Source organism: Mauremys reevesii, linkage group 15 (genome assembly GCF_016161935.1).
Source record: "Mauremys reevesii isolate NIE-2019 linkage group 15, ASM1616193v1, whole genome shotgun sequence".
Classification (NCBI taxonomy): Eukaryota; Metazoa; Chordata; order Testudines; family Geoemydidae; genus Mauremys; species Mauremys reevesii.
In genome coordinates this window covers 12,205,584-12,233,260 of record NC_052637.1, presented here as the reverse complement: position 1 = coordinate 12,233,260, position 27,677 = coordinate 12,205,584, and the positions used below count along the sequence as shown (strand labels likewise).

Genomic DNA, 27,677 nt, shown 5'->3' with positions numbered 1-27,677 from the left:
TATATCTTGTGTCCATGAAACTTTGGACGGGGGTAGCAACTGGAAAAACAGGAGGGGAAGATGACAAATGCCTGAGCATATATTTAGCTTAAGCATATATCTGGCCTTATTTGGCTTAAGCATATATCTGGCCCTTTTGTCTAACAATTCCCCCCTAAAAAGCAATTTGAGAGCCTTACGGCCCCCAGTCTTCAGCTTTTACTGGCTGATACATAGCCATCATCCGTTGATGTATCATTCGATTCACCATTCGTCGAACCAAGGTGACTACACAGGGAGCGAAGCAAGCTAGGGTTAGTAGGGTTGTAATAAAAAGCACAAAGAGAAGAAAACCTTCTCGCAGCCATCCTAGTTGCGGCAACCAGGACGTAAACCAATCCGTATTCCAACCACCCCAGGTTTGGACCGGGACGTGGGCTAACTTCCTCAATTCCTTTGTTATTTGTTTTACTGCTTTTCCATTGTCATCTATTTGTAAGCAGCAGTTAGACTCGTTTAACTTTGCACAGATTCCTCCTTCCTCTGCCAACAAATAATCAAGAGCTAGATGATGCTGATAGATCACATTTCTCATCTGAGTGGACTGATCGGCTAAGAGATCAAGAGCCTCAGCCGTCTGATTAGTTATTATTTCCAAGATAGCTTGCAGCCTGATTATCCGATTTAAGTTGTAAATGGGCTCTCTTGCCCCTGCGATCCATTCATTTGGATTCCATGTAGCTGGCCCATAATGTTTTATAATTCTCTCAGGGGGCCATTCCTGAGCTCCCCACGTTTGGGAGCTTCCAACGGTCAATGAGGAATCCACAGACCGCCTCTCCCTAATCAGATCATCGTACACCTTGACTCCCAATTTGCCTCCCTGTACCTGGGGTAGCAGGAAGAACAAGGGCCTAATGTAGCCGACGTAACATATTCCTGACCAATTTGGGGGCAGTCTTCGATAAGCGTATTGCCCACATATCCAATAGTGACCCTTTAGGGCCCAATTTCCTTTTGCAAAGGGGCCCTCCCAGGTTTCGGGGTCGTCTTCGGGGCCCGGTTCTTCATAGTATAAAGAGTTACCCATCTCTAGGGGACCCCCTAGTACGATGGACGTACCTTCGGGATTGCAATATTCACATTTCCATGCCCCAGCCCCTTCCCTCCAACCACAATTACAACCGAATTTAGGGCTATTGGTTGTAGACCAGAAATGGTTGAAATGGGCTACCCGAATTCCATTAGAGTGTTGCCATGCCCATTGGTACCAGCGTACCACATGGTCCTTACTGATGGTATCATCGCGCTGGCAGCTTATAAAGAGGGAATCAAAGAAATGATCCCCTGCTACTGCCTTACAACCCTCGCTGCGATGATGTTGGAAAGAACACTGTACCCAGCTATGATTAGTGAGTTGTACGTGGGTGTCGTTCCATCGCCCTTGATATTTAGAACAGTCATACGTATGGCAACTAGGGTGATCGTAGCAGTCAAACCCTAGAGATAGGGTCCAGTCACATCGGCTTTCTCCCACATACACTCCCTCTGGTCGAGTCCGATTGAGACAAAGGATCCCTACTCCAGAAGAATAGAGGCGCCAAGGACTGCTATCCTCAGTCCAATGTCCCGTTCCATCATGGACTATACTCAAATTACTAATCCACCATTTAGCTTGTACTGGCTGGGCTACCCAAGGCCACTCATTCCAATCCCCTGGGCCCCCACATACCCAGCAACTACTAAGATTAAAGGAATTAGCTATTGTTTCCCCTAGTTGTACAAACCTATTTTCCCAACCATAGTAGCAGTGTGAATACATAAGCAATATTATCAGTAATAAGTTCATTATCGTTTTTTCTTAAATAGTCCTTTCAGTCCGTCAAGTCCTTGATATTCCCAGACGGTGTCTTCGCCCGTGCCACCCCGGGCCTCCGGAGCCGGGGCGGACAGAGGGCTGATGTCATCTTCTGTTGAGTCGGCTTCCAGGTTCGGGTTCAGGAACCGCTTAACCCGTGTGTGGTGTGTCCATTTGTCGCTCCCGAGGACTTTAACCGTGGCTTGGCTGATGAGCGAAACAGTGTGTGGACCGTCCCACCTCGGCGTGAGAGGGTCACGCTTCCACTTTTTGATAAGGACCTGGTCACCGATCCGGAATGGATGCACGGTCTGGTCCAAGGGAAGGGCCTGGAAAGGCGCCGCGTATCGATGCAGCTGTAACAAAACAGATTGCAACCCGGAAACCTGTTTCCATAATAAGTCGTTTCCCACTTCCCAGGTTACATCCTCCCGGAACCCTGGGATAAGTACTCGGGGAGGAAACCCAAAGACCAGCTCAAAGGGTGAAAGTTTAAGACCCTTTCGCGGGGCCCTCCGAATGCGGGTGAGGGCGAGTGGCAAAGCATCGAGCCACTTTAAGTTAGATTCTGTGCATATTTTAGTAAGAGTATCTTTGAGAGTTCTATTCATCCTTTCCACTTGACCCGAGCTCTGCGGCCTCCAGGGTGTATGTAGTTTCCACTGTATGCCGAGAGCCTGGGACACCTGCTGGACCACTTGTGAAACAAAGTGGCTTCCCCTATCAGACTCAATTACTTCGGGGAGATGGAAACGAGGAAGTATTTCTTGTACCAGGGCCTTGGTGACAGCCCGGGCCTGACAATGCCGGGTGGGGTAACATTCCACCCATCCCGTAAGTTGATCAACAAATACAAGCAGGTATTTATAGCTCCTGCAAGGGGGCACCTCAGCGAAGTCAACTTGCCACCTTTGAAAAGGGAACATAGCCCATGGTCGGCCTCCCATCGGGGCAGGAGGGCCACATCCCTTCTGGTTAGTTTGTTGACAGACGGCACAGTTATTAACAATTCTCTGGGCCTCCATGTGCATACCCAGCCCCTTAAGGGATCTGGAGGCCAAATCAACCATTGCCCCAGACCCCAAATGTCCCTCTCTATGCAAGAGCCGGAAGATTTCCTGGAGTACTGGCCTGGGGACAAAAACCTCTCCCCCAGGCAGTCTCCACCATCCAGAGGAAACCTGCCGGCCTCCCGCAGCCTGGGCTTGACCTATCTCCTCGGCCGTGTATTGGGGAGGAGGGGTTTTAGCCTCAGTGTCCTGAACCATGAGAAGCCATAGGGCCCCATCTCGGGCGGCCTCCTTCGCGGCCTGATCAGCCAGCTGATTATACCTCCGCTGTTCGGCCTCTGGGGCTTTCCCATGGGCACGCACATGTATCACGGCAACCTGGAGAGGGAGCATTAGGGCCTCGAGCAACATTTTAATGAGGCTCCCATGTGCAATCTTTTGGCCTGAGGCCGTAATGAATCCTCTTTCTCTCCACAGGGTCCCATGTGCATGCACTACCATATAGGCATACCGACTGTCAGTATACAAGTTAAGGGTTTTCCCGGCTCCCAAGCGGAGAGCTTCAATGAGAGCCACTAGTTCTGCTGCCTGAGCAGATAAGTTGGGGCTGAGTTTAAATTTGTGTATCCCTTTATCCTTAATCACTACTGCCGCCCCAGTAAATCGCTTGCCATTTACCACATAACTAGACCCGTCAACATATCCCTCAACATCGGGGTTGGGCCAGGGCAGGTCTGAGAGATCAGATCGGGGTTTGGTCTCTTGTTGTAAGACTTCAATACAGTCATGAATAGGACCGGCCTCAGAGGAGGCCTGAGGGTCGGGCAGTAGAGTGGCCGGGTTAAGGGAACTGACTGTCTTAAAGGTCAGATTGGGGGCCAACAGGAGCCCCACTTCATATCTAGTATGTCGACTGGGGTTTAGATGCTTTTCCCCAGCACCAGTTCCCAGTATCTGAGGCACCCCGTGGGGGACCACAACTTCAGTATCTCCACCCAGGGTTAATTTTTCGGCTTCCTGTACGAGGAGGCGGTTGCCGCTTCTGACCGTAAACAGGCAGGCCATCCCTTGACGGGTCCAAGACTTTTGAATAGTACCCAATGGGTCGCCAGGTTGGCCCTGACCTCTGGCACAGGACTCCAGCTGCCACCCCTCTCCTTTCATGAAGGTATAGGGTGAATGGCTTTTGGGAATCTGGGAGAGCCAGAGCAGGAGGCTGAACCAAGGCTTCTTTAAGCTCTCGAAATGCTTTTTCCATTTCCTTGGTCCATACCCAGTGAAGCAAACCTTCCTTAGTTAGGGACTCATATAATGGTTTAGCTTTTCCCCCATAGTCAGGAATCCAGAGTCGACAAAAGCCAGTCAGTCCCAGAAATGCTCTTAATTCTCGGGGGTTCCGGGGCTGAGGGCTGTCGAGTATAACCTGAATTCTTTCTTTCCCCAAACTGCGACTCCCTTAGCAGAGGTGATACCCGAGGAAGGTGACCTGTTGCTTAACTAATTGAGCTTTCTCCCGTGAAACTTTATATCCTTGTTCCCCAAGGTAATTAAGGAGCTCTATAGTGTGCTCCTTGCAGGCTGCCCCTGTCTCAGTACTTAAGAGCAAATCATCACAATACTGGACTATGTTACATGCAGGGTGGTTAGCTAGGAATGGGGCCAGGTCCCTTTTTAGCTGGCTACCAAAAATCTCAGGCGCACAGGTAAGCCCCTGTGGGACAACGGTCCAGAGATATTGGGCCTTGTAGTGGGTGTCCGGATCCTCCCATTCAAAAGCAAACAACTTTTGAGATTCTAAATCAAGGGGAATGGAAAAGAAGGCGTCTTTTAAATCTATTACCGAGAACCAGCCGTGGTCTTTAGGTACTTGGCCTAAAATCGTATGGGGATTTGGGACAACTGGGTAGGGGGCTTCTATTAGTTTGTTAATCTGTCTCAGGTCCTGGACCAATCGATACTGTCCATTAGGCTTAGGCACTCCCATTATCAGAGTGTTGTATGGGGACGTGCCTTCCCTTAGCCATCCACACTGCAGGAATTTTTGAATCAGAGGTTTCAGCCCGATTCGAATGGTTAACTTAAGGGGGTATTGTCGAATTCGGGCCGGGCTACTTCCCGCCTTAAGGGAGATGTGGACTGGTGCAGCATTCTTAGCTCGGGCAGTCCCTCCCCCCTCCGCCCAAACCTCAGAATTAACCCCCGGCAGCTGGCTCTCGTCACTCTCCTGACATTCCGAGGAGTGATTTCCAGCACTTATGAGAGCCATCTGGTAGTTAGAGGTTTGTTGCTTCGGGATTCTAACTTCCATTTTCCCGTTCTCGAACGAGATCTCCGCCTGTAATTTAGTGAGGATGTCTCGTCCGAGCAATGCTATGGGGCAAGAGGGACTGCAAACAAACTGGTGAGAGATTTGTTGATCCCCGACTTTTACTAGGAGAGGGAGAGTTTTCTCCAAAGCTGTGGTCTGTCCCTCAATCCCCTGAACAATGGCACGTCCCTGAGCTCTACCCCGGGGAGCCTTATTGAGGGGGAGTAGACTAAGGGTAGCCCCAGTATCGATTAGGGCTTCAATTGGGCGGCCCTCCACTTTAATTTTTACCGTGGGATCCAAGCTGGCAGCTTGTGCTGCCAGGAGGGGCCGCTGGGTCCCCAGCCCCCTATGGGGAAGATCTCTCTCCGAAAGTCCTGTACCGTTGTAGTAAACGGGGAGGAAAAACCCTGTCCGTGTACTCTTTTCCTTTGGCATGTCGCGGGGCATTCGTTTTCAATGTCCCTCCTCCTTACAGATAGCACATTGATTTCACCTAAATGGGGACCCTTTCCCCTACTTTTACCAGTGGCCCGGTCGTCCTTTAGCCTTGCCCCCTTCTCCTCATTTCCCTCCCTTAGGGCCAGTGCCAAGCTGGGCCCCTTTCTTTCGTTCCTCATCGTCTCTGCGATCATAAACCTTTATTGCAATCTCTAAAGCTCCTTATATTTTTACCCGATGCCCCCTCCAATTTTTGCAACTTTTTCCTGATGTCCTCATAAGATTGTCCAATGAAGAGGAATCAACACCTGCTTTCCATTGGCACTGTCGGATCAATGTCTGTGTATTTCTTACAAGTGTTACACAGACGTTCATAAAACAGCTGGATTCTCACTCTTTTCCTGTCGAACATTATACAGCTTAGCCCAATTTGGTGTTTTTCTAATACAGCGCTTCATGCCCTGTACTACAGCGGCGGCATAGTTGCGGTGCTTATCTAAGTCATTGCTACCATGCCCCCAATCAGGAGGGCTTTCTGGCAATAGTTCTGCCAGCTTGGCTGCGTTTTTTTCTGTCTCTTCTAGCTGTTCACGGGCTTTTAAGAAGACTAAACGCCTTTCCTCGGCAGTGAGTAGGGTATTTAGAGCTACTCTCATATCGCCCCAGGTAGGATTATGGGCCGAGATCAAGGTCTCGAATACTGTTGTTAGCGGGGCTGGATCCTCCGAAAACGGGGGATTCTGGTGCTTCCAATTATATAAATCACTGCTAGTGAAGGGGACATAAAGCATAGTAAGTTGACCGTTTGAGGTCAAAGTCTCCCTTAAGGGCATCGTGTACGAGCGAGTAAGGGTTACTTGAGTGTCCCCAGGTGTATAATTGGGTGCCATTTTCCGCACCCTCTTTTTGGGGGTCATTGTGGGACCAGGGTAAACCGTCACCTTGTTTTCAGGGTTACAATCGGGAGCTGAGCTCCCGTCCCTCTTCACCTGGATTTCTCCAGAGTCAGCTCCACTCTTAGGCTTGTTCCTAAGGCGGCTGGCAATTGGGGAGGGCTCCTGATCGGAAAAGTCCTGATCAGAGTTGGTATCCTCTCCTGTGTCTAGGGAATTACTCGCAGGGGGTGGGCTGTCTGCTATGACCGGGAGGCCAGGATACAAAGGGGGAGGAGGCATATAATCAGGGGCAGAAGGAATTATAGTTGGCGGACAAGATTTCTTAATGGGGGGACTGGGCTTTTTAACGGGGACACGGGCCATCAGAGTTTTAAGATTTTGTGTTCTACATTTTTGCAACCATGGGGGAGGGTTGGCCACGAGATCCTGCCAAATATCTATATAAGGATATTGATCCCAATTGCCATTCCGGGTCACAGTGCTATGCACAGCTTGTACGATCTCTGGTTTGAGTGTTCCCCCCTCGGGCCATTCCACCCCAAGTGATGCCCATTCCAGAGTACAGAACTTTATAAGACTGTCCTTACATAATACAATGCCATAATCAGCCTGGCGTCACGCTTTCAATTATTCAACATACACCTAGGGGTGTCCCAAGAAAGGTGCTTTGAGAGGACCCCATTATATTTTGACCTGATCTATTAGAGGGAAAGAAGAGGAGGAGTATCATTCATTCAGGGTTCCACTGGGTCACGAGGTTCGGCTGACCCCCCTTGCGATCAAGATTTTCTGGTCATCGAGTTTCCTCTACTTGAAATCTTGGGGCGGCTAGGATCAGCTTAAGTCCCAGACCTGGTCAGCGGCATTCACTCCTTTCATACACACACAGGTTCCCTAACTGCCTACTCAAATGATTATAATTTCGGTTTCCAACAAAACATTAATAGAAAGAACAAGAAAACTGTTGTCAAAAACAGGATCAATCCCTGGGGTTGTTCCAAGTCCCAGTAATTGCCCAGAACAGCCCACGAACTGGTGGAGTTAGTCATTGGCAAGTAATCATTTAACAAGGAACATTACACATTTGATATAACAACATAGCATACTGCAGTCCACTATCCCATGCACGTGCTACCTAGAGGGTTCCTGTGTCCAACCTACACTGCAGGGGCGCTCCTGTTAGGTATTATACCTCAAACCCGACAGGCAAACGCACTTACCGCCTGGAGTGGCCGCGTCCGGCAGTTGGACTCCCCTCTGCTTCGTCCGCCCTGCTTCCGTGACCTGTGGAGTTCTCTATAGAGGGGGCGCAGCCGTCCCGGCCGATTGAGGCGACCTGGAGCTCGAGCAAACCACAGCCCGAGGTGGCCACTCTCCTAGGTCGTCCTCGGCCGCCGGTCAAGCACCCCCTACAGGGAGAGAAGTCCCATCTGGGGTGCCATTGTTAGCCAAATAGGCTCGTTCTCCCTGGAGCCTTTTCCAATTACCCCAAGGAGGCACGGAGAGACAGGGGGGACGGTTACCAGATTCTTTATTCGGTCAGCTGAGCGGGTGTCCTTCTCGGCTCGTGCCTGAGAAAGGAGCACACTATACAGGTCCGAGACAGGTCCTTTTATACCTTCGATTCGCATGTCAAATTCTGCTAACCTATGCATTCTTTTCATTTGTGCCTGGTAATAATTAGGAAGCATCTGTTCCCCCTTACCCCCTCCTCATATTCCTTTTCCATGGTCGTGGAACATTTGTTTAACTCATTCCCATTTTTGGTATACATTATATATATATCTTGTGTCCATGAAACTTTGGACGGGGGTAGCAACTGGAAAAACAGGAGGGGAAGATGACAAATGCCTGAGCATATATTTAGCTTAAGCATATATCTGGCCTTATTTGGCTTAAGCATATATCTGGCCCTTTTGTCTAACACCCCTTCCTGCTCAGAGATTCCATACAACCCCCCAGGTCCCAGCCTGTCTTGTCTCCTACCTCCACCTCCCAGTAACGCCTCCCACTCGCGAACCCCTCAGCACCCAGGACAATGGCATATCTATCAAATCTCTCGGGGTTGTCGGGCAGATCCTGGCGTTTGTCTCTGTGTCTCACATGTTTCCGATCCTCAGACAGGACGAGGTTGGGATTTGCCGTGTCTGGATCCAGAGTCACGTCCACTGGGGAGAGAGTCACAGAGTCAGGGCCGGGGGGAGGGGCTGGTCACTGGGATCAAAGGGAAGTTAACCTGCATCCCTGTTAATCACTGGGGTTGTTGCCCGAGGAGTCAGGGCCCCTCTGCCTGTGAAGAGACAATGAGGGGGAAGGGCAGGAGGAGCGGGGAGGGTGAGAAGGTGTCGGGGAGGAATTGACAGGCTGATGCTGGGAAAGGAAAGGGGAGGAGGTGGTGACAGGAGCAGGGGAGGGAGGGACATAGGGGTGGAGCAGACACAAGGGCTATGGGGTGATAAGGAAGGGAGGGCACCAGGAAGACAGGGGTGTGAAGGGAAGGGCAGGTTGCAGGGTACTGCACGGGGAGGGAGGGCTGGGCTGCATGGGAGAAGAGGACAAGGGAAGGGGCAGGCACCAGGGGCAGAGGGGGTGAAGGGCAGGTTCCAGGGGCTGCAGGGGTGGGGAGGGGTGGGCACCAGGGCAGATGGGGACGGACCCCAGGGGCACAGGGAAGCAAGGAAGGGGCAGGCACCAGGGGCAGAGGAGGGTGAGGGAATGGGAGCTCCAATGGGCCAGGGGAAATCAAGGGCAGGGTGAGCTGCCAGGGGTGAGATGAGGAGGAGTGGGGAGGTGGAACCATGAGGGGAGCGAATGAACAGGCATTGGTGCCAAAGGGGCAGAATGGGGATGAGGAGCAGGTGAGCAGAAGGGGGCAGAGAGAGGGTGTGGAGAAGGGCAGGTCCTAGGGGGGCAGAGGCATGTGCAGGGAGATGTGGGGACCAGGGGGGCAGAGGGAGGATGAAGGGAGGGTGGGACCCAGAGGTTAGGTGGGGGGGAGGGGAGGGGTGGGGCAGTGCTGAGGTGAGGGGAAGGGCTGAGACCAGGGATCCCAAAGGGGGCGAGGGAAGGGACTTGCACCAGGCAGGCAGAGGGGGCAAAGGAAACAGCAGGCACCAGGGAGGCAGATGGGGCCAGGGTAGAGCTGGGACTTGGGGCAGAGGAGGAGCTGGCACCAGGGGACTGGAGGGGTGGTGAGGGTGCAGGTGTCTCAGAGCCAAAGGGGAGGAGGGGCAGGGGTGAGAAATACGGAGAAGGTGGCATGGGTGATGGTGGCAGAGGGGCGAGAGGAGAGCAGGGTCAGTGGGGCAGAGGGTGATGCGGGGCTGGGCATCAGGAAGGAAGAGGACAAGGGGATGGTCAGGTGTTGGGGGGCAGGAGGAGGGAAGGGGCAGGCAGCAGAAGGGTGCGGGGAGGGGAAGGGCAGGTGCCAGGGGATTGAGGGGTTAAGCAGCAGGGCAGGCACAGGGAGGGCAGAGGCGGGACGGCACACGCACCCGGGGGCAGAGTGGGGTGAGAGGCAGGGCAGGTGGGTCGAGGGAGGTGTTAGGAGAGGGGATTGGGGAGAGGCAGGTGCCAGGGGGTCAGAGTGGGGTTAGAGGAGGGGTGGGCACAGGGGGACGAGGGAAGGGGCGGGTGCCAGGGGTCAGAGAGGGTGGGGAGAGGGGCAGGCGTCAGGAGGGCTGAGGGGAGTAAGCATCACATGGGGGGGATTGAACCTGGGGCTCCCAGCTGAGGGCCCAGCCCCTGGGCAAACGGCTACAAGGGAAGGGGCGGCACCTTTTTCTATTAATTGAAACTAGTCAGCAAACCCGACATGGATTCACAAATAGTTTCTGTTGACCCGAAATATAATTTTGAAGCAAATAAACTATTTGTCCAAAACATTTCACCCAGCTCCACTGCAAACCTGTCTGAGCAACTTAGGAGCCCCAATCCCAGTGACCTGCAATGAGAGACTGTCAACATCCCCAGAAACGCAGTTACAGGCAGGCCAGGCTCAGGACATCAGCTATGAAACACTCCAGAGCTGCTATTTAATTTGCCCTTTGCAGACAAATGCCCCCTGGCCTCTGATCTCACTTCCACAAATCAGGCTGAAAATGGAGACTTGGCTCCAGCCTGAACACTCTGCCCAGAGCCATTTGTCCCATGGATGCTGCTAGCGGCACAGACCCTCTGCAGCTGCACCTGGGCATCTCCCAGAGCGGATAACCGTCACAGAGACCATCTCAGAGTCCCAGGATCTCAGGTGTCTCCATCTAATGACTGCACCAGCCACACCCCTCGCTCTCATTAACCAGCCCTGGGACAGACACGCTGGGAACTTTCACACCCAGACTCTGGAGCCACTTTGGGTCCTTCTACACAGCCTGCAGAAGCGAGTCTTGGAACAGGGAGGACAGATCCAGGCTTACGGGGGTCCCTCTTTGGAAGTAAAAATAGCTGCATAGATTTTCAGGTTCTGGCTGGAGCTCAGGCTCTGAAGCCCAGGGTGGAGCCAGGTCTGCCCCTCACAGTGCAAGAGGGGACATTGTGTCCACATCCCCTTCACCCCCTTCCTGGGATGGGGAAGAGCAACCCCAGGGCCCCTCCCTTCACCCCCAGGGCAGGGGAGTGAGAGCCCTCGGCCTCCTGGGCAGTGGGGCCCCAGCACAGGTTCCTGGGTGAGCGTGAAAGTGTCTCCACACAGAGAGCTCTGCCCACCCAGCAAATACACAGATGTGCCTGTGGATCAGGATCCGGGATGGTGCTCTCCCCAGGAGTGATGGAAGCTCCCTCAAAGTAGAGGGGTCACCCACTCATGCCAGCCCTTCTCCCTGAGCTCCTGTCCTTGCACCCCTGATCCCTCGCTCTCACACTGCCTCTTCTTCCTGAGCCCCTGCCTTCACCCCACCTCTTCCCCAACACCCTGGACTCTCCTGTTGGGCCCCTCCCCCCCGTCACTCACCCTTACAGCTGGTAAAAAGTGGGAGGGAATAGCCCTCCCACTGGTAAAAGTGATGGGGCCATGGCCCCTGGGCCCCCTCTTCCAGTGCCCCTTACTCACCCCCCAACCCCAGGAGGAGAGGAACCTTGGGGCAGTGTCAGTGAGCTCAGTGCTGGGGATACGAATTGGGTTTTACACCCCGGGTGCTGGAGCTCTGTGTATTGAGGGTATAAGAAACAGAGGCTGTGTGAGCCCCACACTGTCCTACCAACATGGCTCAGCCCTGACATCTGTCGGAGCCTCTCCCTGGGGAGGAATCGTCCCTGCGGCCCGTTCAGGCCTTGGCCTCCCTGCGGAGGTGGCCGGTGAGGCGGCCGTTAAAGTGTGTTACGATGTGAGCTCCTGGCTGCTGGGAACTGGACTCTAAGCCTGGGCTGAGATCGGTGACTGGGGAGTGAAAGGCCCTAGCTCCCCTCACTGCCCCCCTGAGCCAGCCCAGCACCCCCAGCCATTCAGTGCGATACCAGCGATGCTCAGGCTTGGTGACACAGCCAGTGCCCCAGCAGGCAGGGCGAGGGCCTGTCCAAGGAGCAATGGGCACAATCTGCAGCAAGGGAGGTTGAGGCTGGAGATGAGGAAACACTTGCTAATTCTCAGGGCCGTGAAGCTCTGGACCTGGCTCCAGGGGAGGTTGTGGGATCCCCGTCACTGAAGGTTTGTAAGAACAGGTTGGACAAATCCCTGCCAGGGATGGTCTAGTCCCTGACCTAGGTCGGGGGGCTGCACTAGGTGACCTCTCGAGGTCCCTTCCAGCCCTGCATTGCTCTGGTTCCAGGTTACAGCTGTTCTGGGGCTGGGCCCAGGCCCCTGGGGGCTCTAAGCCTGGTGAGTGGCAGGTGACAGAGTCAACACTGTTAGTGACCATGGTAGCTGGCAGCTCGGTGTCCCTGCCATGGGCCTGGGCTGGCATGTGGCTGCCTGTACCTGGCTCAGCAGGGTGTTACTGGGCCATGTGGACAGGACCTAGGGTTGGCACCTGTCCATAGGGTTGCCAGGCGTCTGTGTTTTTATTGGAATGCCTGGTCGAAAAGGGACCCTGGCGGCTCCGGTTAGCGCCACCGACTGGGACATTAAAAGTCTGGTCAGTGGCGCAGCGGGGGCCCGGGGCTAAGGCAAGCTCCCTGCCTGCCCTAAGTCTGTGCAGCCTCTGGAAGTGGCCACCAATTAACTTCCCTGGAGTTTGAAACTTTTCTAGCAGAACATAACCAAGTGTCAGCCATGGTCAAGCCTCCCTTTGAATACAGGTTGGCTCTGGGGGGCGGGGAAAATGTATCAAGAGGGCTGGTCCTTTTAGGGGAGTCAGGGATCAGACTACCTCTGACAGGCTCCTGTAAGGGAGAATGAGACAACCCAGACCAACCTGGAAGTAATTAAATCCCTAGGTGGCTAGTTGGCAGAGAAACAGCTAATGAGGCTGATAAAGGGTTACCAGGGCTCAGCTGAAGGGATCCTAGGGACAGGAAGCTGCTGAGGAGAGGAGCTCCCAGGAGAGCTCACCAGAGCAAGGAGCCTGGAAGGGGAGCTCCTAGAGCACTGGTCCCCAAGCTGTGGGTTGTGACCCCCTAGAGGGTGTGGAGGAACATTTGGGGGGCATGGCAGGGCCTGGACCAGCCCTCATGGGTGGCAGGAAGGGACTGTTACCCAGCCCTGCTCTGTCCCCAGCTCCACTCCGGCCACACCCTAAGCCCCAGCTGCATCTCTGGCCCGGACCTCAGCCACCCACTCCCAGCCCTGCTCCAGGCTGAGAACCCAGCTGCAGCCCCAGCCCCAAACATGGTTCCGCCCCTGGCCGAAGCCCCCAGCTCCCGGCCCCAACTGCGGGTCCACTTCTAGCCACAGCCCACAGCTTCTGGCCCCAACTGGAGCCCCGTTCCTGGCCCAGCTGCTGACAGCAGCTCCCAGGGTTCGGGCGCAAACGAGGCAAGGAAGGGCTTGATCAAAAATGTTTGGGGACCACTGTCCTAGGCAGAGGAGCTCCCCTAAGTGAGAGGAGCTGCCAGAGATGACAATGACAGCAGCAGCTGTAGCAGGACAGAACCCTGGAGAGCTGCCCCCGGCTGGAGAAAGTGGATGCAGAGAGTAAAGGCACAGTCTGAAATGACTCCAGCTCCGGGAAGGAGGGCTGGAGTCATCTGATTCCACGATGGAAACTAATCCAAACCCAGCTCCAGGAAGGACTGAGGACTCCTGACTTGAGGACAGTGAGGAGCTTCAGTGAGAGCAGGAGACTGGAGCAGAGTGAGGGAAAAGATGTTATTTCGGGGTTTCCTTGAACTCAGAGTGGAGCCCAGCAGAGGACTTTTCTCTCAGATCTTTTAGACTGTGAGACGTAATTTAAGGAGTGCTGAAGAGGATAAGAGAGGCAGGAACCTTGCCAAGACACCCTGAAACAGCTGAGGGTGGTACATGAGGGTGTCACACCATGATGAGTCTACAAACCTGGAACCCATGTAACAGAACTGCTGCCCCTTCCCCATGCAGACAGAGCCTCGCTCACTTCAGTCTGTCTGTGTGGGCCCCTCACCGCAAGGTCTGACCTCAACAGACCCTGCATCAGAGTGAGAACCTGGATCAAACACAGCACAGGGTTTGGGCAACCACCTGGCTTCCAATGTCCCTGTCCTAGATCCCAGGCTGCTCCCGCTCCCCCACAGCCTCCAGCTCCCACCGACCTCAGGCTGCCTCTACCCTGTCCTGTATCCTGGGGGGTGACCCAGGGCCCAGCATGGAGCCATCAGGGTCACTACAATACTGTCTGCCATACCCAGAAGACAGGCACAGGATGGGCTCAGGGAGTGGCTGGCCCCACAATTGGACCCTCGTGCCCCCTCCCACAAGGTTTGCTGCTGCCCTTGCTGGGCCTTGTCCGCACTCATACCAGGAGCCCTGTGGGGCCGGCAGCCCCTTGTTCTGTCTCTGCAGCTCCTGGCTCACTCGTGGGCGCTATATCACTTATAATCACTCACTGCCCAGCACCTAAGGGCTGTGTGAAAGCGTGGGGTCTTGCCCATTGCAACACAGGGACCCTGGGGCACAGGGAGCCCTGGTTACTCTGCTCCACACATTCACCCAGCGACTCCCCTGAGCTGCTGGACCCGGGTCCCTGCAGTCAGAGCGCGGGCAGTCGACTGGCACTGATTGGCAGGGACTGCTGGAGTGGGTGGAAGGAAAGGGTTACTCCCAGCACGGTGGCACATGGTGTGTGTTTCTCTTAGCAGCTCCCTGCTCACTCACCCGCCATTTGCCCCAGACACAGAGAATCCAGGTGCCGAGGAAAGGAGCAGCCCCAGCAGCGCTGCATTGGCCCTGGCACGTGCTGAGCCTTTGAGAACAGCAGCGTCCCCACCCAAAGGGGAGGGGTCAGTGCTGGGGCAAGAGGCCGGGCTCGGTTGGGGCTGGGAGCTCTGGCAGCGAGCGCGGTGCCAGCACCAGTGGCCCTGCTGGAGACCCTGGGCCTGGCCAGCCTGGAGCAGCTAGCGGATGACTCAGGGCCTGGGACCCTGCCCAGGAAGGGGCTTCTGGGGGGCTGACAGGAGGCTCCCCAGGGGCTGGTGATCCCCTAGAACGAGGCACTGAGGTGACTGGCTCAGGATCCCGACAGGCTCAGGGCCAGGGGTGTGGAATGGCCCAGAGCCCAGCCGTGTTCAGGGCCCAGCGGGGCTGGGGGCAGTGAACGGTGAGGGGAGCAGGGATGTGCTGGCTCCAGCCAGTCACAGAGAAGAAGCTGCTTCCCCCACAGCCTGGGGTTCCTGCTCCCCGGAGCCCTGAGATCCTGGCCCTGCAGCCGGCACCGACTGCGCAGCCTCCATTGGCCAGGACTGACACATCCAGATTGGCCCCTTCGACTGCCCCTGCTGGGGGTGGGTGGGAAGAGAGGAGGGGCTGGAGTGGGAGGAATGGGCCAGTTCAACAATCACAGACCGAGCTCACTGAACCTTCCCACCGCCCTCTCCTCTGCCTTAGTTTCTTCTCTGTCCCTCCTGTCAGCTTTGTGCCTTTGCCCCCGATTTCCGCGCTGGGGATTTGGGGAGGGGTTTGGATGGGGGCAGCTCACGCTCAGCCGTTGTGACAGGGTCACACTCTTGTGAGTGAGTCTCACTCACTGAGCAGCAAACCACTGACCCAACCTCACACTGGGCTCTGCTCAGAGCAGACGAGGGGCCCGTAGGATTCAGCTTGTTACCCAGTAACACACGGCCCAGGTCAGACCACAGCAGCCAGACCAGCCCCTCCTGCAGCTCAGAAAGCTGGGCCAGCCTTGGCTAATGGGGGCTGGGGCAGTGCTGAGTGATGTCCACACAACACAGCCCTCATGTGTCCCAGGAGAGAGGCACAGACACGTCATCCGTTACCCATCTGTGCAGCTCCCAGCACGATGGGCTCAGTCCAGGCCTCACAGCACCTGGCTCAGGGACACCCAGTAACTCAGCCATGGAGGGGTCAGGATGTCAGAGTGACGGGGCCTGGTCAGATACCTGGGCAAGTACCAGCAGGTGGCCGTAAGTAGCAGGCAAACTGCCCAGCACTGAGCACATCAGCCTCCAGCTATCACAGCTCCAAGCCTGTCAGCTGGGTGCAAGCGTGTCCTAGGGTCCCAGGCTCTGTCCAGAGCCCCAGGCACAACACAGCTGAATGTCCCAGTAGAATCCACTCACCTCCAAATCTCTGCAGCGCTTCCCTCATGTCAAGGGAAACTTTATACACGTTCTTCAGGTCAGTAGAAACAGCTTCTGGTTCCTGGAGTTTCACATTCTCACTCCTATGAAGAGAACGTCCCATCATCACTCAGCTGCTCTGTACACACATCATCCCAGAACCACCACCAAGAATATAAGAGCAATGAAAATGGGAAACACACCTGTTCAATGTGCTTTTCACATCCTGAAAGAGAAAAAGAGAATCAATGTTCTGTATTAACACAATGTGCATAAAACTGAGTGAGTTTCACTCTGGGCATCAAACTTTCGTCTAGAAAATAGATCAACCCTCCCAAGCTTCACTCTTTTGTGGTAAAGTCTTGTTTGCATTAAACATTTGTTTCATTTATGTAGGTGAGACAGGAATTTAGCTAAAGGATTCTCCCTTCTAGGGACCCAACCCACCAGTATCTGTGTTTATCACCTGTGTTGGGTCCAATGTTCTGGAGTCAGAGCAGGGATGGGTTCAGCTCAGTATCAACCTTGTATCATCCATTTAATCTCCCATGGCCTCACTGGGTCTCCATGAGGAGAATTCCCCTCTAACATGAACTGGGATATTTTGGAACTGATGGAGCCCTTAGCCAGATGTTCTGTTTGTCAGTAAACCACAGAACACATTTACTCTAATTGTTGGAATCCAGACCCAGGGATCTGAGTTCTAATTCTGGATGGGTGGAGAATTTTGATGCAGTCTCACCTTTAGCAGCTCCACAACTGGTTGCTGACACTTCTCCTCCATCTCTGTGATCAACTGCTGCAGAGAGGAGCTTTGCTGGGAGAGTTTGGTTACATTTTCCCTTAGTCTCTGCAGAGTCTCCCTCTCCTCCTCCTCCAGGCTCTGCAGAAGCAGCTGCTCCTCCTCTCTCAGCAGTGTGTGCAGTTTGCTAAATTCACCTGCAATCATCTCTCTCTTGTTCTTCACTTTGCTCTGGAGATAGAAAAATAGTAAAGGTACAGAGAAAACATGAGCCAGATGTTGAGTTTCACTGACTGGGCCTCTGTCCATGAAGCAGGGGATTAGGTCAGTATCAGGTTTGTAAGGCTATTTACTTCTTTGGGAAACGTCACAGTAACAGTGGCAGCTGACTGGGATGCAGTGGCCACAGGATGGCAACAGAGGCTGCAAAGTGGCCAAGTGGCGCCTGGCTTGACACTGACCTGCCCTGGCTCTGCTCACTCAGGGGGTGTCCACACTGCAATGAAGGTGTGACAGCACCGTGTGTAGACACACCCGGGCTAGCTTTGATCTGGCTAGCTCGGGTACTCGTAGCTATGAAGCCGCAGCAGCAGGACAGGCTGTACAAGCCCACCCAGACCCCTGGGTATTACTCAATGACTAGCCTGCAGCTGGCTGTTGGGGCCATGTAGATGCACCCTAGGGGCAGATTTTCCACAGAGCTCCACACCCGCAACTAGGTTTGATGTTCAGAAGAGCTCAGCTCCCAGCATGGCTCCAGCCCAGCCAGCTGAGTGATTCTGAACCTCACCGATGCTGGGGGGAGGGGGGGCAAATCATCCTACCAGCTCCAGTGTCTGGCCAAGGCACTGGGCAGATTCACTGCAGGGATGGTGGGTGCCGAGCCAGAAGGAACAATCTGTTTCCTCCAGGCTGCAGAGAAGCTGCAGAGCTTTGTCATGGAGACCACTGAAAACCGATGGCTGTAGCAGCCGACACACCATCCCTATCTGCAGGGGGGAAACAGGATCCACATAATAGTGAAAACACTGCACCCAATATTGAGAATTTGCCCCTATCAGATCTCAAGGGTGGGTCTGCACCACTGTACAAGGGCCAGGAACTGCCCCTCCTCCGCCTACAGGAGCTGCTGTGCTGAGATCCCCACCAGAGACACAGCCTGGTGCTGCCAGCACCCTGGATGGCAGGTATCATAGGCCAGGGGAGGCTGGGCTTCCTCAAACAGGATGCAGCGCTCCTTTCTTTGGAGGATGCTGCAGATCTGCTGCCTTTGGAATGCTGCCTGCGCTCCACCTGGAGCCCTCGCTCCCGCTCTTCCCCCGAAGCAGAGCAGGTGGGGAACGTGGACAGGGCCTAGGGGAGCGGAGGCCAAATGGGGGTGGAGCAGTGGGCAGGGTGATGATCCGGGCACAGGGGAGGTTCCGGCACTCACGCCCGGCCTCCCCAAATGCTGGAGGCATGCGCTGCCCCTGGCTGGCACCAAGCCTGTGCAACGGAGCAAACAACCAGAGCAGGTTCATAACCTCCTCCTGGAGCTTTACAGCCCCGTCATTCCTGAGAACGCTGCAGGGGGAAGGGCTCAGGGAGGAATAAACCTGGACACCCACCTGCCACTCTGTGGTTTTCTTCTCCTCTTTAGACGTCAGGGCCAGAACCTCTTCCAGCTCCTTCCTCAGAGGGCCCAGGGCTCCCTGGAGTTTCTCCTGCGGGGACATCGCGTGTGATAAACAGCCATTAGTCTGCCTGTCCGATGGGTGGACAGTACTGTACACATTGGCATTTCATACACGAGCAGTAAATACCCTGGAAGGAGGCAGCAGTCTGGGCTCTGCTGGCCCCAAAGTTCCCGTGGGAGCAGAGACGCCAGTCTCAGAGCAGGGGCTCTGCTCCCTGCAGACACTCAGGTCTTCTCAGAGCCTGTGTCTGAGCTAAAGCTTCATATCACTGAGCACAGGCCAGAGGGGAAACAGCTGGGAAGGTTCTGAACGATCCCTCCTGCCGTTGCCAGTGAAGAGGTTGGGGCAGCACCTCGCTGCACTGTACCCAGACCCAGGCCAGGAACAAGACCCCACTGTGCTCTCCTCTGTCCAGGCTCCATGTGGCCTCCCTCAGGCAGCAGCCAAGCACCTGAGCCAGCGCAGTCCCATTAACTGCACAGGGTGAAGCTGTGATGCGGCTGGAGGTCAGTGAGGAACAGGAAACACTCGGTCTGGGGGAATGTGCCACCCATAACTATAACTGCTCCAGAGCTGTAATAACCCAGGGCTCTCTTCCTCTTTGACAGCGTGTGATTCATTCACACAGCACAGCAACGTGCTCCTGCCCCGTCAGCCCCGCTCTGTGCAACACCCCTGGCAGCCCCCCAGAGCCGCCTCCTGAGCCCCCCTCCAGAAATGTCCCCATTTCACTCTCTCTTTTCTCTGAGCCCTCGAGTTCTCTCCCGCTCTCTGCCCAAGGGCCCAGCTACTGCTGAGAGCTCCTGGGGAGCTGTTCGGTGACACCTCTGCAGTGCTGCTGCAGGGAAGCAGTGAGGGAGGGAGCCAGCAGGGGCTAGTAAGACAGGAGGAGGAAAAGCAGCCTTTGCATCCAGCAAAACAGCTTCATCAATGAGCCGGGATCAGAAGGGGGGTAGGAACAAAAGTGGCTGGATTCTTTGAAGCTCCACCCACGTGAGTCACCAAAAGGAGACACCATGATCTGTTCTAATGGTGCATTGTTCAAAACAGGATGGAGTTGCTGATTGGCTCCAAGGGGCTCCTGGGGCCGGACTCCCCTCATGGGACTAGAACAGGGGTCTGCAACCCGCGGCTCTTCAGCCTCCTTGTTGTGGCTCCCTTCAGCCTTGACAAAAGAAAAAAAAAGAAAAAAAAAGAATAACGGTTATTTATTAATTTAATTTTTATTTATATATTTTATTTTTGTTTATTTTGTTGCACAGTTATCTTGAAGTTCGAGGTGATATTTTAACATCGAATTTTTAAAAAGTTTTTATAATTTGTCAATTAAAATATGCATCACATCCACGTCTATAGCCCTTGCCTTTACCTGCAGGCGGCTTCTTGAGTGTGCGACCCCCGCGGTAAGCTAACCATGAATACATCCCAAAAAAGAAAAATCTCAGAAGAAAATAGAGAGTTTAATTCTGCATGGACAGATTCCTTTGCCTTCACTGCCAACGACGCTGGCTTACCTGTGTGCTTGATATGTGGCGAGAAATTAGCAAACAACAAAAAATGTAACGTTGAAAGACATTTTCAAAACAAGCACTCAGCATTTTCTGAAAAGTACCCAACTGAAGATGGGCAAAAGAGAGCGATTTCAGAACTACTACGGAAAGTTGAGCAGAGCAAACATACTTTCAAGAAGTGGATCAACTCTCCAAACTCAACTACAGCTGCTAGTTTTGTGGCAGCTCATGAGATCGTAAGGAGGGGGAAGCCGTTCACAGACGGAGAATACATGAAAGAATCGTTCATAAAAATATCAGAGCATCTATTCTCCGAATTCAAAAACAAACAGGAAATTATTCAGAAAATTAAAGAAATGCCTCTCTCTGCAAAGACCGTCAAGGACAGGACCATTAAAATGGCAACAAACATCACCAGTAAGCGAATTGATGTCATCAATTCAGCTCAAACATATTCAATTGCCTGTGATGAGTCAAGTGATGTTTACGATATTGAGCAGACAGCACTGTTATGCAGATATGCGAACTCTGATGGGCCGCAGGAAGATGTGATTGAACTCATACCGCTAAAGGGCCAAACGCGGGGACAGGACATTTGTGAGGCTGTTTTGAGTTGTCTAAAAGCCAAAGGAATAAACACCACTCACCTGGTGTCAGTGTCTACTGATGGTGCACCCCGTATGAGAGGAGCACAGAAGGGCTTTGTGAATTTACTTCAAAAGTCGCTGGATCGAGAGCTGATGACGTTTCACTGCATCTTGCACCAAGAAGCACTGTGCGCTCAAACATTCCCCCCTGAATGTGTGGAAGTGATAAACCTCGTTATTAAGATAGCGAACAAAATAATTGCAAACAGGTTAAACCACCGACAGTTTTGTTCATGGTTAGATGAAGTCGAGAGCGCATATTTGGATCTCCTGCTGCACAACAGAGTTCGGTGGTTGTCAAGGGGAGACATGCTGAAACGCTTCGCTGCTTTTCACATGTTCCAGACAACCTTCTTGGAAAGCAAAGGCCTCAGCTATCCCAAACTGGGAGACCTCGATTGGCTGGAAAAGTTTTATTTCATGGTGGATATGACAAGTCACTTAAACACGCTGAATAAAAATCTCCAGGGAAAGGGAAGCACGGCCCTGCAGTTGCTGGAGGATGTTCTGCCGTTTGAGCGCAAGATGACAGTGTTTGCCAGAGATGTACAGAGAGGTACGCTCTCTCACTTCCCCTCCCTGAGAGAGTTCAAAGAAGAGAACAATCACATAAATTGTGATTATTTACACCGTGCAATTATGGCAATGCAAGCTGCATTTGGAGAAAGATTCAGCGAGTTCAGAAAGGAAAAAAACACTCTGTCCTTCTCTGTCACACCGCTGGACATCGACCCATCCCTGCTGAACATATCCGCATTCACAGGGATAAGTCAGCCCGATCTTGAAATTGAACTGGCCGACATAGCGGATAAAGACTTATGGGTGTCCAAGTTCAAAAGCCTGACAGCGGATCTCGAAGAAGTCGCCCGTCAGAAGGCCACTCTCGCTAAAGAGCACAAATGGAATGATATTGAAAACCTCCCCAAACCCGACAAACTTGTTTTTGAAACATGGAGTGCCATTCCCGACACGTATATGAACATGAAAAAGTATGCATTTGGAGTCCTGTCCATCTTTGGCTCAACATACTTATGCGAGCAAGTTTTCTCGAGCATGAACTTCATAAAGTCCAAATATCGCTCCCGCCTCACAAATGAGAGCCTACAGTCCTGTGTGAAGATCAAAGTCACATCTTACAGCCCCAACATAGGGAAGATCAGCATCGAGCTTCAGAAACAGAAGTCACATTAAACAGGTGAGAACACTAGCATTTAATAGGCTATTATTATTCAGAAAAAAACATTTATTTCAGACCCAGAGCTGATGTAGTTTTTTATTGTATGTTCAGGTGCTTCGGTTGATTGCTGGCCGAGAAAGAAACCCGAAGAGGATGAGAGCACACTGAAATGGACTTGTCAAAAAACATTCCTAATTTTATGTTTACTTTTTTAAAACTGCTAAGCTGCAACTATATGTTTTTTTATATTAAAGTGGGCTACGTTTTATTTTAATTTTACACAAATACGGGAAGGACTCAAAAAGGCCTGCATAGTTCAGTGTTTAATTTATTTCAAAGTAGGCCTACACATGCACACTGCACTTCTGTTTGTTGTATTCTGTTGTTGTAACAGGTAAAATTAAAAAAAGATTAAAACTTTTAACAGTTTATAAGCAGTGTTATGTTTTGCGGCTCCAGACTATTTTTCTTTAGTGGAAGAGGGGGCAAAATGGCTCTTTTGATAGTAAAGGTTGCCGACCCCTGGACTAGAATGTACCCCTGGACTCTGCTAGGCTCTTTGGCCTGGTCCTTCTTTACTGGGGGGAAATGGGAGGTGGCATCTCCCAAACATCACCCGCTTGTGGCACTGGAAGGAGGCAGCACTGGCAATAAATGGTGCCGAGCTGTAATTCTCCCTCTCCCCTCTCACACGGGGAACAAAATAATTAACAGTGTTGATATTTAAATGATCAGTTCTCCAGTCTGAAGGTAACACACTTGCATAGACTGGCCTGCAGCTCTTGTGATTTAAACCTCACTGACTGTTAACACCGACCGTGGTGTAAAAATTCCACGTATTTCAGCAGTGGAAGCTGGGTTTGAAAAACATTCAGAATCTCAGAGAAAAGATTCCCACAGCAGGTATCTTAAGACTTGATATTCTGATTCTGTCGTCACACTGCCAGGTCATTCATTTTGCTATATCATCTCCCGTACAATGAAGGCTTTACAGAGCTGAATGATGCATCACACCCATGATAGGCAACTTTCAGTGAAATCAGCATGTAATTAAAATCCAAAGTTATTACTCATTAAACTTGACAGCAATTCCCTACCTTGTACTCCTGGGCAGCCTCCTTTATGGGAACCACCCTGTGATCCCGGGACAGATGGCAAACCACACAGACAGAAGTTTGATCCTCTTCACAGAACAGTTTCAGAGTCTCCTGGTGTTCCCCACACACCCTCTCCTCTCCTGCTCCCTTTGCTGCCTGTAAACTCAGCAGTTTGGCTATTTCTACAACATTTGCCAGCCGCCTGTTCGGCCTGAGGTTTCCCTGTTGCACAGTTTCTCTGCACTGAGGGCAGGAGACATCTGTATTTGATCCCTCCCAGCACTGGGCGATGCAGGCTCGGCAGAAATTGTGCCCACAGTCTATAATCACCGGGTCCTTAAAATACTCCAGACAAATGGGGCATGTAGCTTCCTCCTGGAGACTTTCCACGGGGTTGTCTGTGGCCATGGCTCCTGTCATAAACAGATCGTTAAGGGTTAATGTCTCTTTTACCTGTAAAGGGTTAAGAAGCTCAGTAAACCTGCCTGACACCTGACCAGAGGACCAATAAGGGGACAAGATACTTTCAAATCTTGGTGGAGGGAAGTCTTTTGTTTGTGCTCTTTGTTTTGGGGGTTGTTCGCTCTTGGGACTAAGAGGGACCAGACATCAATCCAGGCTCTCCAAATCTTTCTGAATCAGTCTCTCATGTTTCAAACGTGTAAGTAATAGCCAGGCAAGGAGTGTTAGTCTTATTTTTGTTTTCTCAACTTGTAAATGTTCCTTTTTGCTGAGAGAATTTTACCTCTGTTTGCCTAAGGCTAGAGAGGGTTCCTCTGGGCTATATGAATCTGATTACCCTGTAAAGTATTTTCCATCCTGATTTTACAGAGATAATTTTTACCTTTCTTTCTTTAATTAAAAGCTTTCTTTTTAAGAACCTGATTGATTTTTATCTTGTGTTAAGATCCAAGGGGATTGGATCTGGACTCACCAGGAATTCGTGGGGGAAGGGAGAGGGGATGGTTAAATTCTCCTTGTGTTAAGAAGCAAGGGGTTGGATCGGTGTTCACCAGGAACTTGGTAAAAAAGTCTCTCAAGGCTGCTCAGGAAGGGGAAGGTTTTGGGGGCACAGAAAGTGATCCAGACAAAGAAATTTCTGGATGGTGGCAGTGTTACCAGATCTAAGCTAGTAATTAAGCTTAGAAGTGTCCATGCAGGTCCCCACATCTGTACCCTAAAGTTCAGAGTGGGGGAGGAACCTTGACATGGTGAGCAGCAGTGTGGGAAATTGTGGGGGGAGGGGGAATCAGACAATATTTTAGTCAGACAGACAATTATTTTATGACAGACACAGATTCAAAAAGTTAAAAAGTGTAACTGTTAATACACAAATTGTCAACATCTCATGTCAAAACATGCTAAGTAAATATCCTTAAATTAAACTCTAGTAAGTTCTCAAGCAGCATTTTTCTTACCGTACCTATTTGTCAATTTCAGTTCTTATCAATGGAAATGTTTTTCCATCAATTTGTGTGGGCAAAGTGAAATCAACATTTACCGACATCTACCGATAAAAATCTAATCCTTTCAAGTCTAGGGATATTCAATTCACAGGCCAAAAACATTGGTTAAGCTGGAATCAATGTTTCAAAGGCCTGATGCTAACGTAGGCTAAGGCAGCTCTGCCTCAGTCAGTGTAAAGGAGACGCAGTGTCAAAAGTGTTGCCAACATTCATGATTTTATAATGAATCTCATGAACTGAACAATGGCCAGACTGGGTCAGACCAATGGTCCATCTAGCCCAGTATCGTGTCTTCTGACAGTGGCCAATGCCAGGTGCCCCAGAGGGAATGAACAGAACAGGTGATCGCGTGATCCATCCCCTCTCGCCAATTCCCAGCTTCTGGCAAACAGAAGTTAGGGACACCTAAACAAAGGAAGTTTCTAGTTTTCTTGGTTGCAGAGGAAAACTTAAAACGTGACCTGAGTGCAGGGGGAGGGATAGCTTAGTGGTTTGAGCATTGGCCTGCTAAACCCAGGGTTGTGAGTGCAATCCTTGAGGGGGCCACTTAGGGATCTGGGGCAAAAATTGGTCCTGCTAGTGAGGGCAGGGGGCTGGACTTGATGACCTTTCAAGGTCCCTTCCAGCTCTATGAGATTGGTATATCTTCAATTATTACCTTTTTTATTACCAGCCTAAAGCATGAGAATCAGAAGGCAAATAGAAAACTCAACATTTTTTTTTATTTTAGTCTCACAAAAGTAATCACATCATTTTGGGTGTACTGACTCGTGATTTTCAAAAGTTTGGGGTTGACAATACTGTGCCACTGAGAACTCAGGCCTTAAATCCCCATCCCCCATGGAAAGCCCCCTAAGTTACTGCCATCATTTATCTAAAACAGCAGAGTTAACAGATAGGGAAACAGAGAGGGCAAGGTGTGGGAATGTGCATGGAGCTGGGCTGTGGGCCCAAGCAGCAAATGAGCACAGCCCCCCTGACGTAAAGGAATCACTTAGAATGCTCAGATTTATATTTAGGGCCTAGCCATTTTGCCATCCCAAGCACAGCAGCACGCCGCAGGGGGCGCTCTGCCAGTCGCCGGTCCCGTGGCTCCGGTGGACCTCCGGCTGCCATGCCTGCCGAGGATCTCCTGGTCCCGCGGCTCCACCTCCAGGAGCCACGGGACCAGCGGACCCTCCACAGGCACATCTGCGGGAGGTCCACCGGAGCCGCCTGCCGCCCTCCCAGCAACCGGCAGAGCACCCCCCACGGCATGCCACCCCAAGCACGCGCTTGGCTTGCCAGGGCCTGGAGCTGCCCCTGGCTTAGGCTCATCAGGCTGCTGTGCAAAGACACCTGTACCTGCCAGTAGTGTGGGGGCAGAGTCAGGGCAGTGCCTTCTGCTGATGTTACTGAGCATGCTCAATCTGTGTGAGCATGGTCACTACAAGCCAAGCAGCAAATCAGGGGCTGTGGGGGGAGAGGCACATGGGTTCATTTGTCTCCCTCCTCCCCACACAATCAGGGCCTGCTTTAGGAAGTGCAGGGCCCGGGCAGGGATGACTAAAAAAAACCCCAACACACATGGGGCTTGTACTCACCGGGCAGTGCTCCGAGACTTCAGCAGCAGGTCCCTCACTCACTGCAGGTCTTCAGCAGCACTGAAGGACTCACCTTCAAAGTGCGGCTGAAGACCCAAAGCACTGCCAGGTGAGTAAAAATTAAAAAGGCACTTCTAGCCAGGGAAGGGATTCTCACTGGGCACGGGGCCCCATTCAGGGGAATTAGTGGAATAGGCCTAAAGCCAGCCCTGCACACAATAGCTCTGCTGCTGTGCCATGTGGAAGGTTGTTACCCTCATTTAAAGAGGGGAAAGTCAGGCCCAGAGAAAATAAATGACTTACCTGACTTCACCCAGAGCAAAACTTGGATCTGTGCAGACTAACTTAGCACCTTAGCTACAGGGCAAACCTTTCACTCTGCAGCCAGAACCTGGGAGAGAAGGAGGAGGAGATGGATGGGGACACACAGACACAGAGTTTTCTGATAATCACCTCACTGATACTCCCCACAGGCACTAGGCCACTCTGTGCAGAGTCAGGTGATAATGGTGAGATCACCAGTCCCTGATGTGGGCTTTCAGGGGGCTCTGCTATCCCATGATTGGCTTCCTTTGATTGGCCCCTGGCAGCTAATTAGGCCTAGAAATCTGCTTCACTGCCTTTGGGCTGTGTCTCTAGAGAAGCCTGAGACAGGGGTTTTACTTTTTTATTTACCCTTCCTGTACCTTTTCCAGCTCTGGGCTCTCTCCTTTTATCCCAGGCCTTGTTTCCCCAATTGGTTGCAGCTGTGGGTGCCTGTCTCCATGATTGGCAGCTGAGGCAGCTGTGTGGGAGCATGGTCAGGCTGCTTGCCTGCAGGCCAGGGAGGCTCCCCTACCCCTACAAAACTCTGCTCAGTATGGGGGGGGGTGTAGACCCCATTACAGGTGGACAGGAGTGAAAGTGAATCATTTTGTGGACACAAGAACAAATGGATATAAACTGGACACTAGATTCAGCCTTCCAAGGGAAGCAGTGGGGGCAGAAGACATATCTGGCTTCAAGACTAAGCTTGATAAGTTTATGGGGTGGATGGTATTATGGGGTAGCCTAATTTGGCAATTGATCTTTGATTATCAGCAGGTAAGTATGCCCAGTGGTCTGTGATGGGATGGGATCTGAGTTACTGCAGAGAATTCTTTCCTGGGTGCTGGCTGGTGAGTCTTGCCCACATGCTCGCCATATTTGGGGTTTGGAAGGAATTTTCCTCCAGGGAAGATTGGCAGAGGCCCTGGAGGTTTTTCGCTTTTCTCTGCAGCATGGGACATGGGTCATTTGCTGGAGGATTTTCTGCAGCTTGAGGTCTTCAAACCACAATTTGAGGACTTCAGTGGCTCGGACCTAGGTTAGGGGTTTGTTGCAGGAGTGGGTGGGTGAGATTCTGTGGCCTGCATTGTGCAGGGGGTCAGACTAGATGATCATAATGGTCCCTTCTGACCTTAAAGTCTATGAGTCTATTTTTCAGGCCTGCTCTGAAATGCTCAGGCTGTGTCTGATACCTAGTCACTTACTGTGCTCAGCTGCCCACACAGCCCCATCTCCCCTGTGGAAACAGGGTTAAAGGATTTAAATATAGGCTTCTCAGTTGTAAGAAAGGGAGCAACTGCCATGGTAAGTCTTAGCCTGATCTCATGGGACCCATAA

General features: G+C 52.2%; 2 protein-coding genes across 5 annotated transcripts; both read right to left on the bottom strand.

Annotated features, from left to right (window-relative positions):
* Window positions 1-26,703, bottom strand: LOC120383805 (E3 ubiquitin-protein ligase TRIM39-like). Of its 4 annotated transcripts, XM_039502066.1 has the most exons (8): window positions 26,337-26,703; window positions 22,985-23,397; window positions 18,484-18,579; window positions 16,877-17,107; window positions 16,338-16,360; window positions 16,135-16,238; window positions 8,400-8,660; window positions 1-127 (listed from the first exon to the last, which is right to left on the bottom strand). In XM_039502066.1, exons 2-7 carry the CDS (start codon window positions 23,390-23,392, stop codon window positions 8,413-8,415), a joined length of 1,110 nt encoding a protein of 369 aa, XP_039358000.1. In that variant the 5' UTR covers window positions 23,393-23,397; window positions 26,337-26,703; the 3' UTR covers window positions 1-127; window positions 8,400-8,412. The 4 variants fall into 4 exon arrangements, with proteins under 4 accessions (XP_039358000.1, XP_039357999.1, XP_039358002.1 ...); XM_039502065.1 differs by lacking the exon at window positions 1-127 and having other exon boundaries at window positions 8,007-8,660; XM_039502068.1 differs by lacking the exon at window positions 1-127 and having other exon boundaries at window positions 8,007-8,660; window positions 26,487-26,703.
* LOC120383796 (endogenous retrovirus group 3 member 1 Env polyprotein-like) lies at window positions 126-7,874 on the bottom strand. Its single transcript, XM_039502054.1, has 2 exons — window positions 7,713-7,874; window positions 126-2,193 (listed from the first exon to the last, which is right to left on the bottom strand). The coding sequence occupies exon 2, from the start codon at window positions 1,826-1,828 to the stop codon at window positions 176-178; it is 1,653 nt and encodes a 550-aa protein (XP_039357988.1). The 5' UTR covers window positions 1,829-2,193; window positions 7,713-7,874; the 3' UTR covers window positions 126-175.
* Window positions 26,704-27,677: the final 974 nt, after the last annotated feature.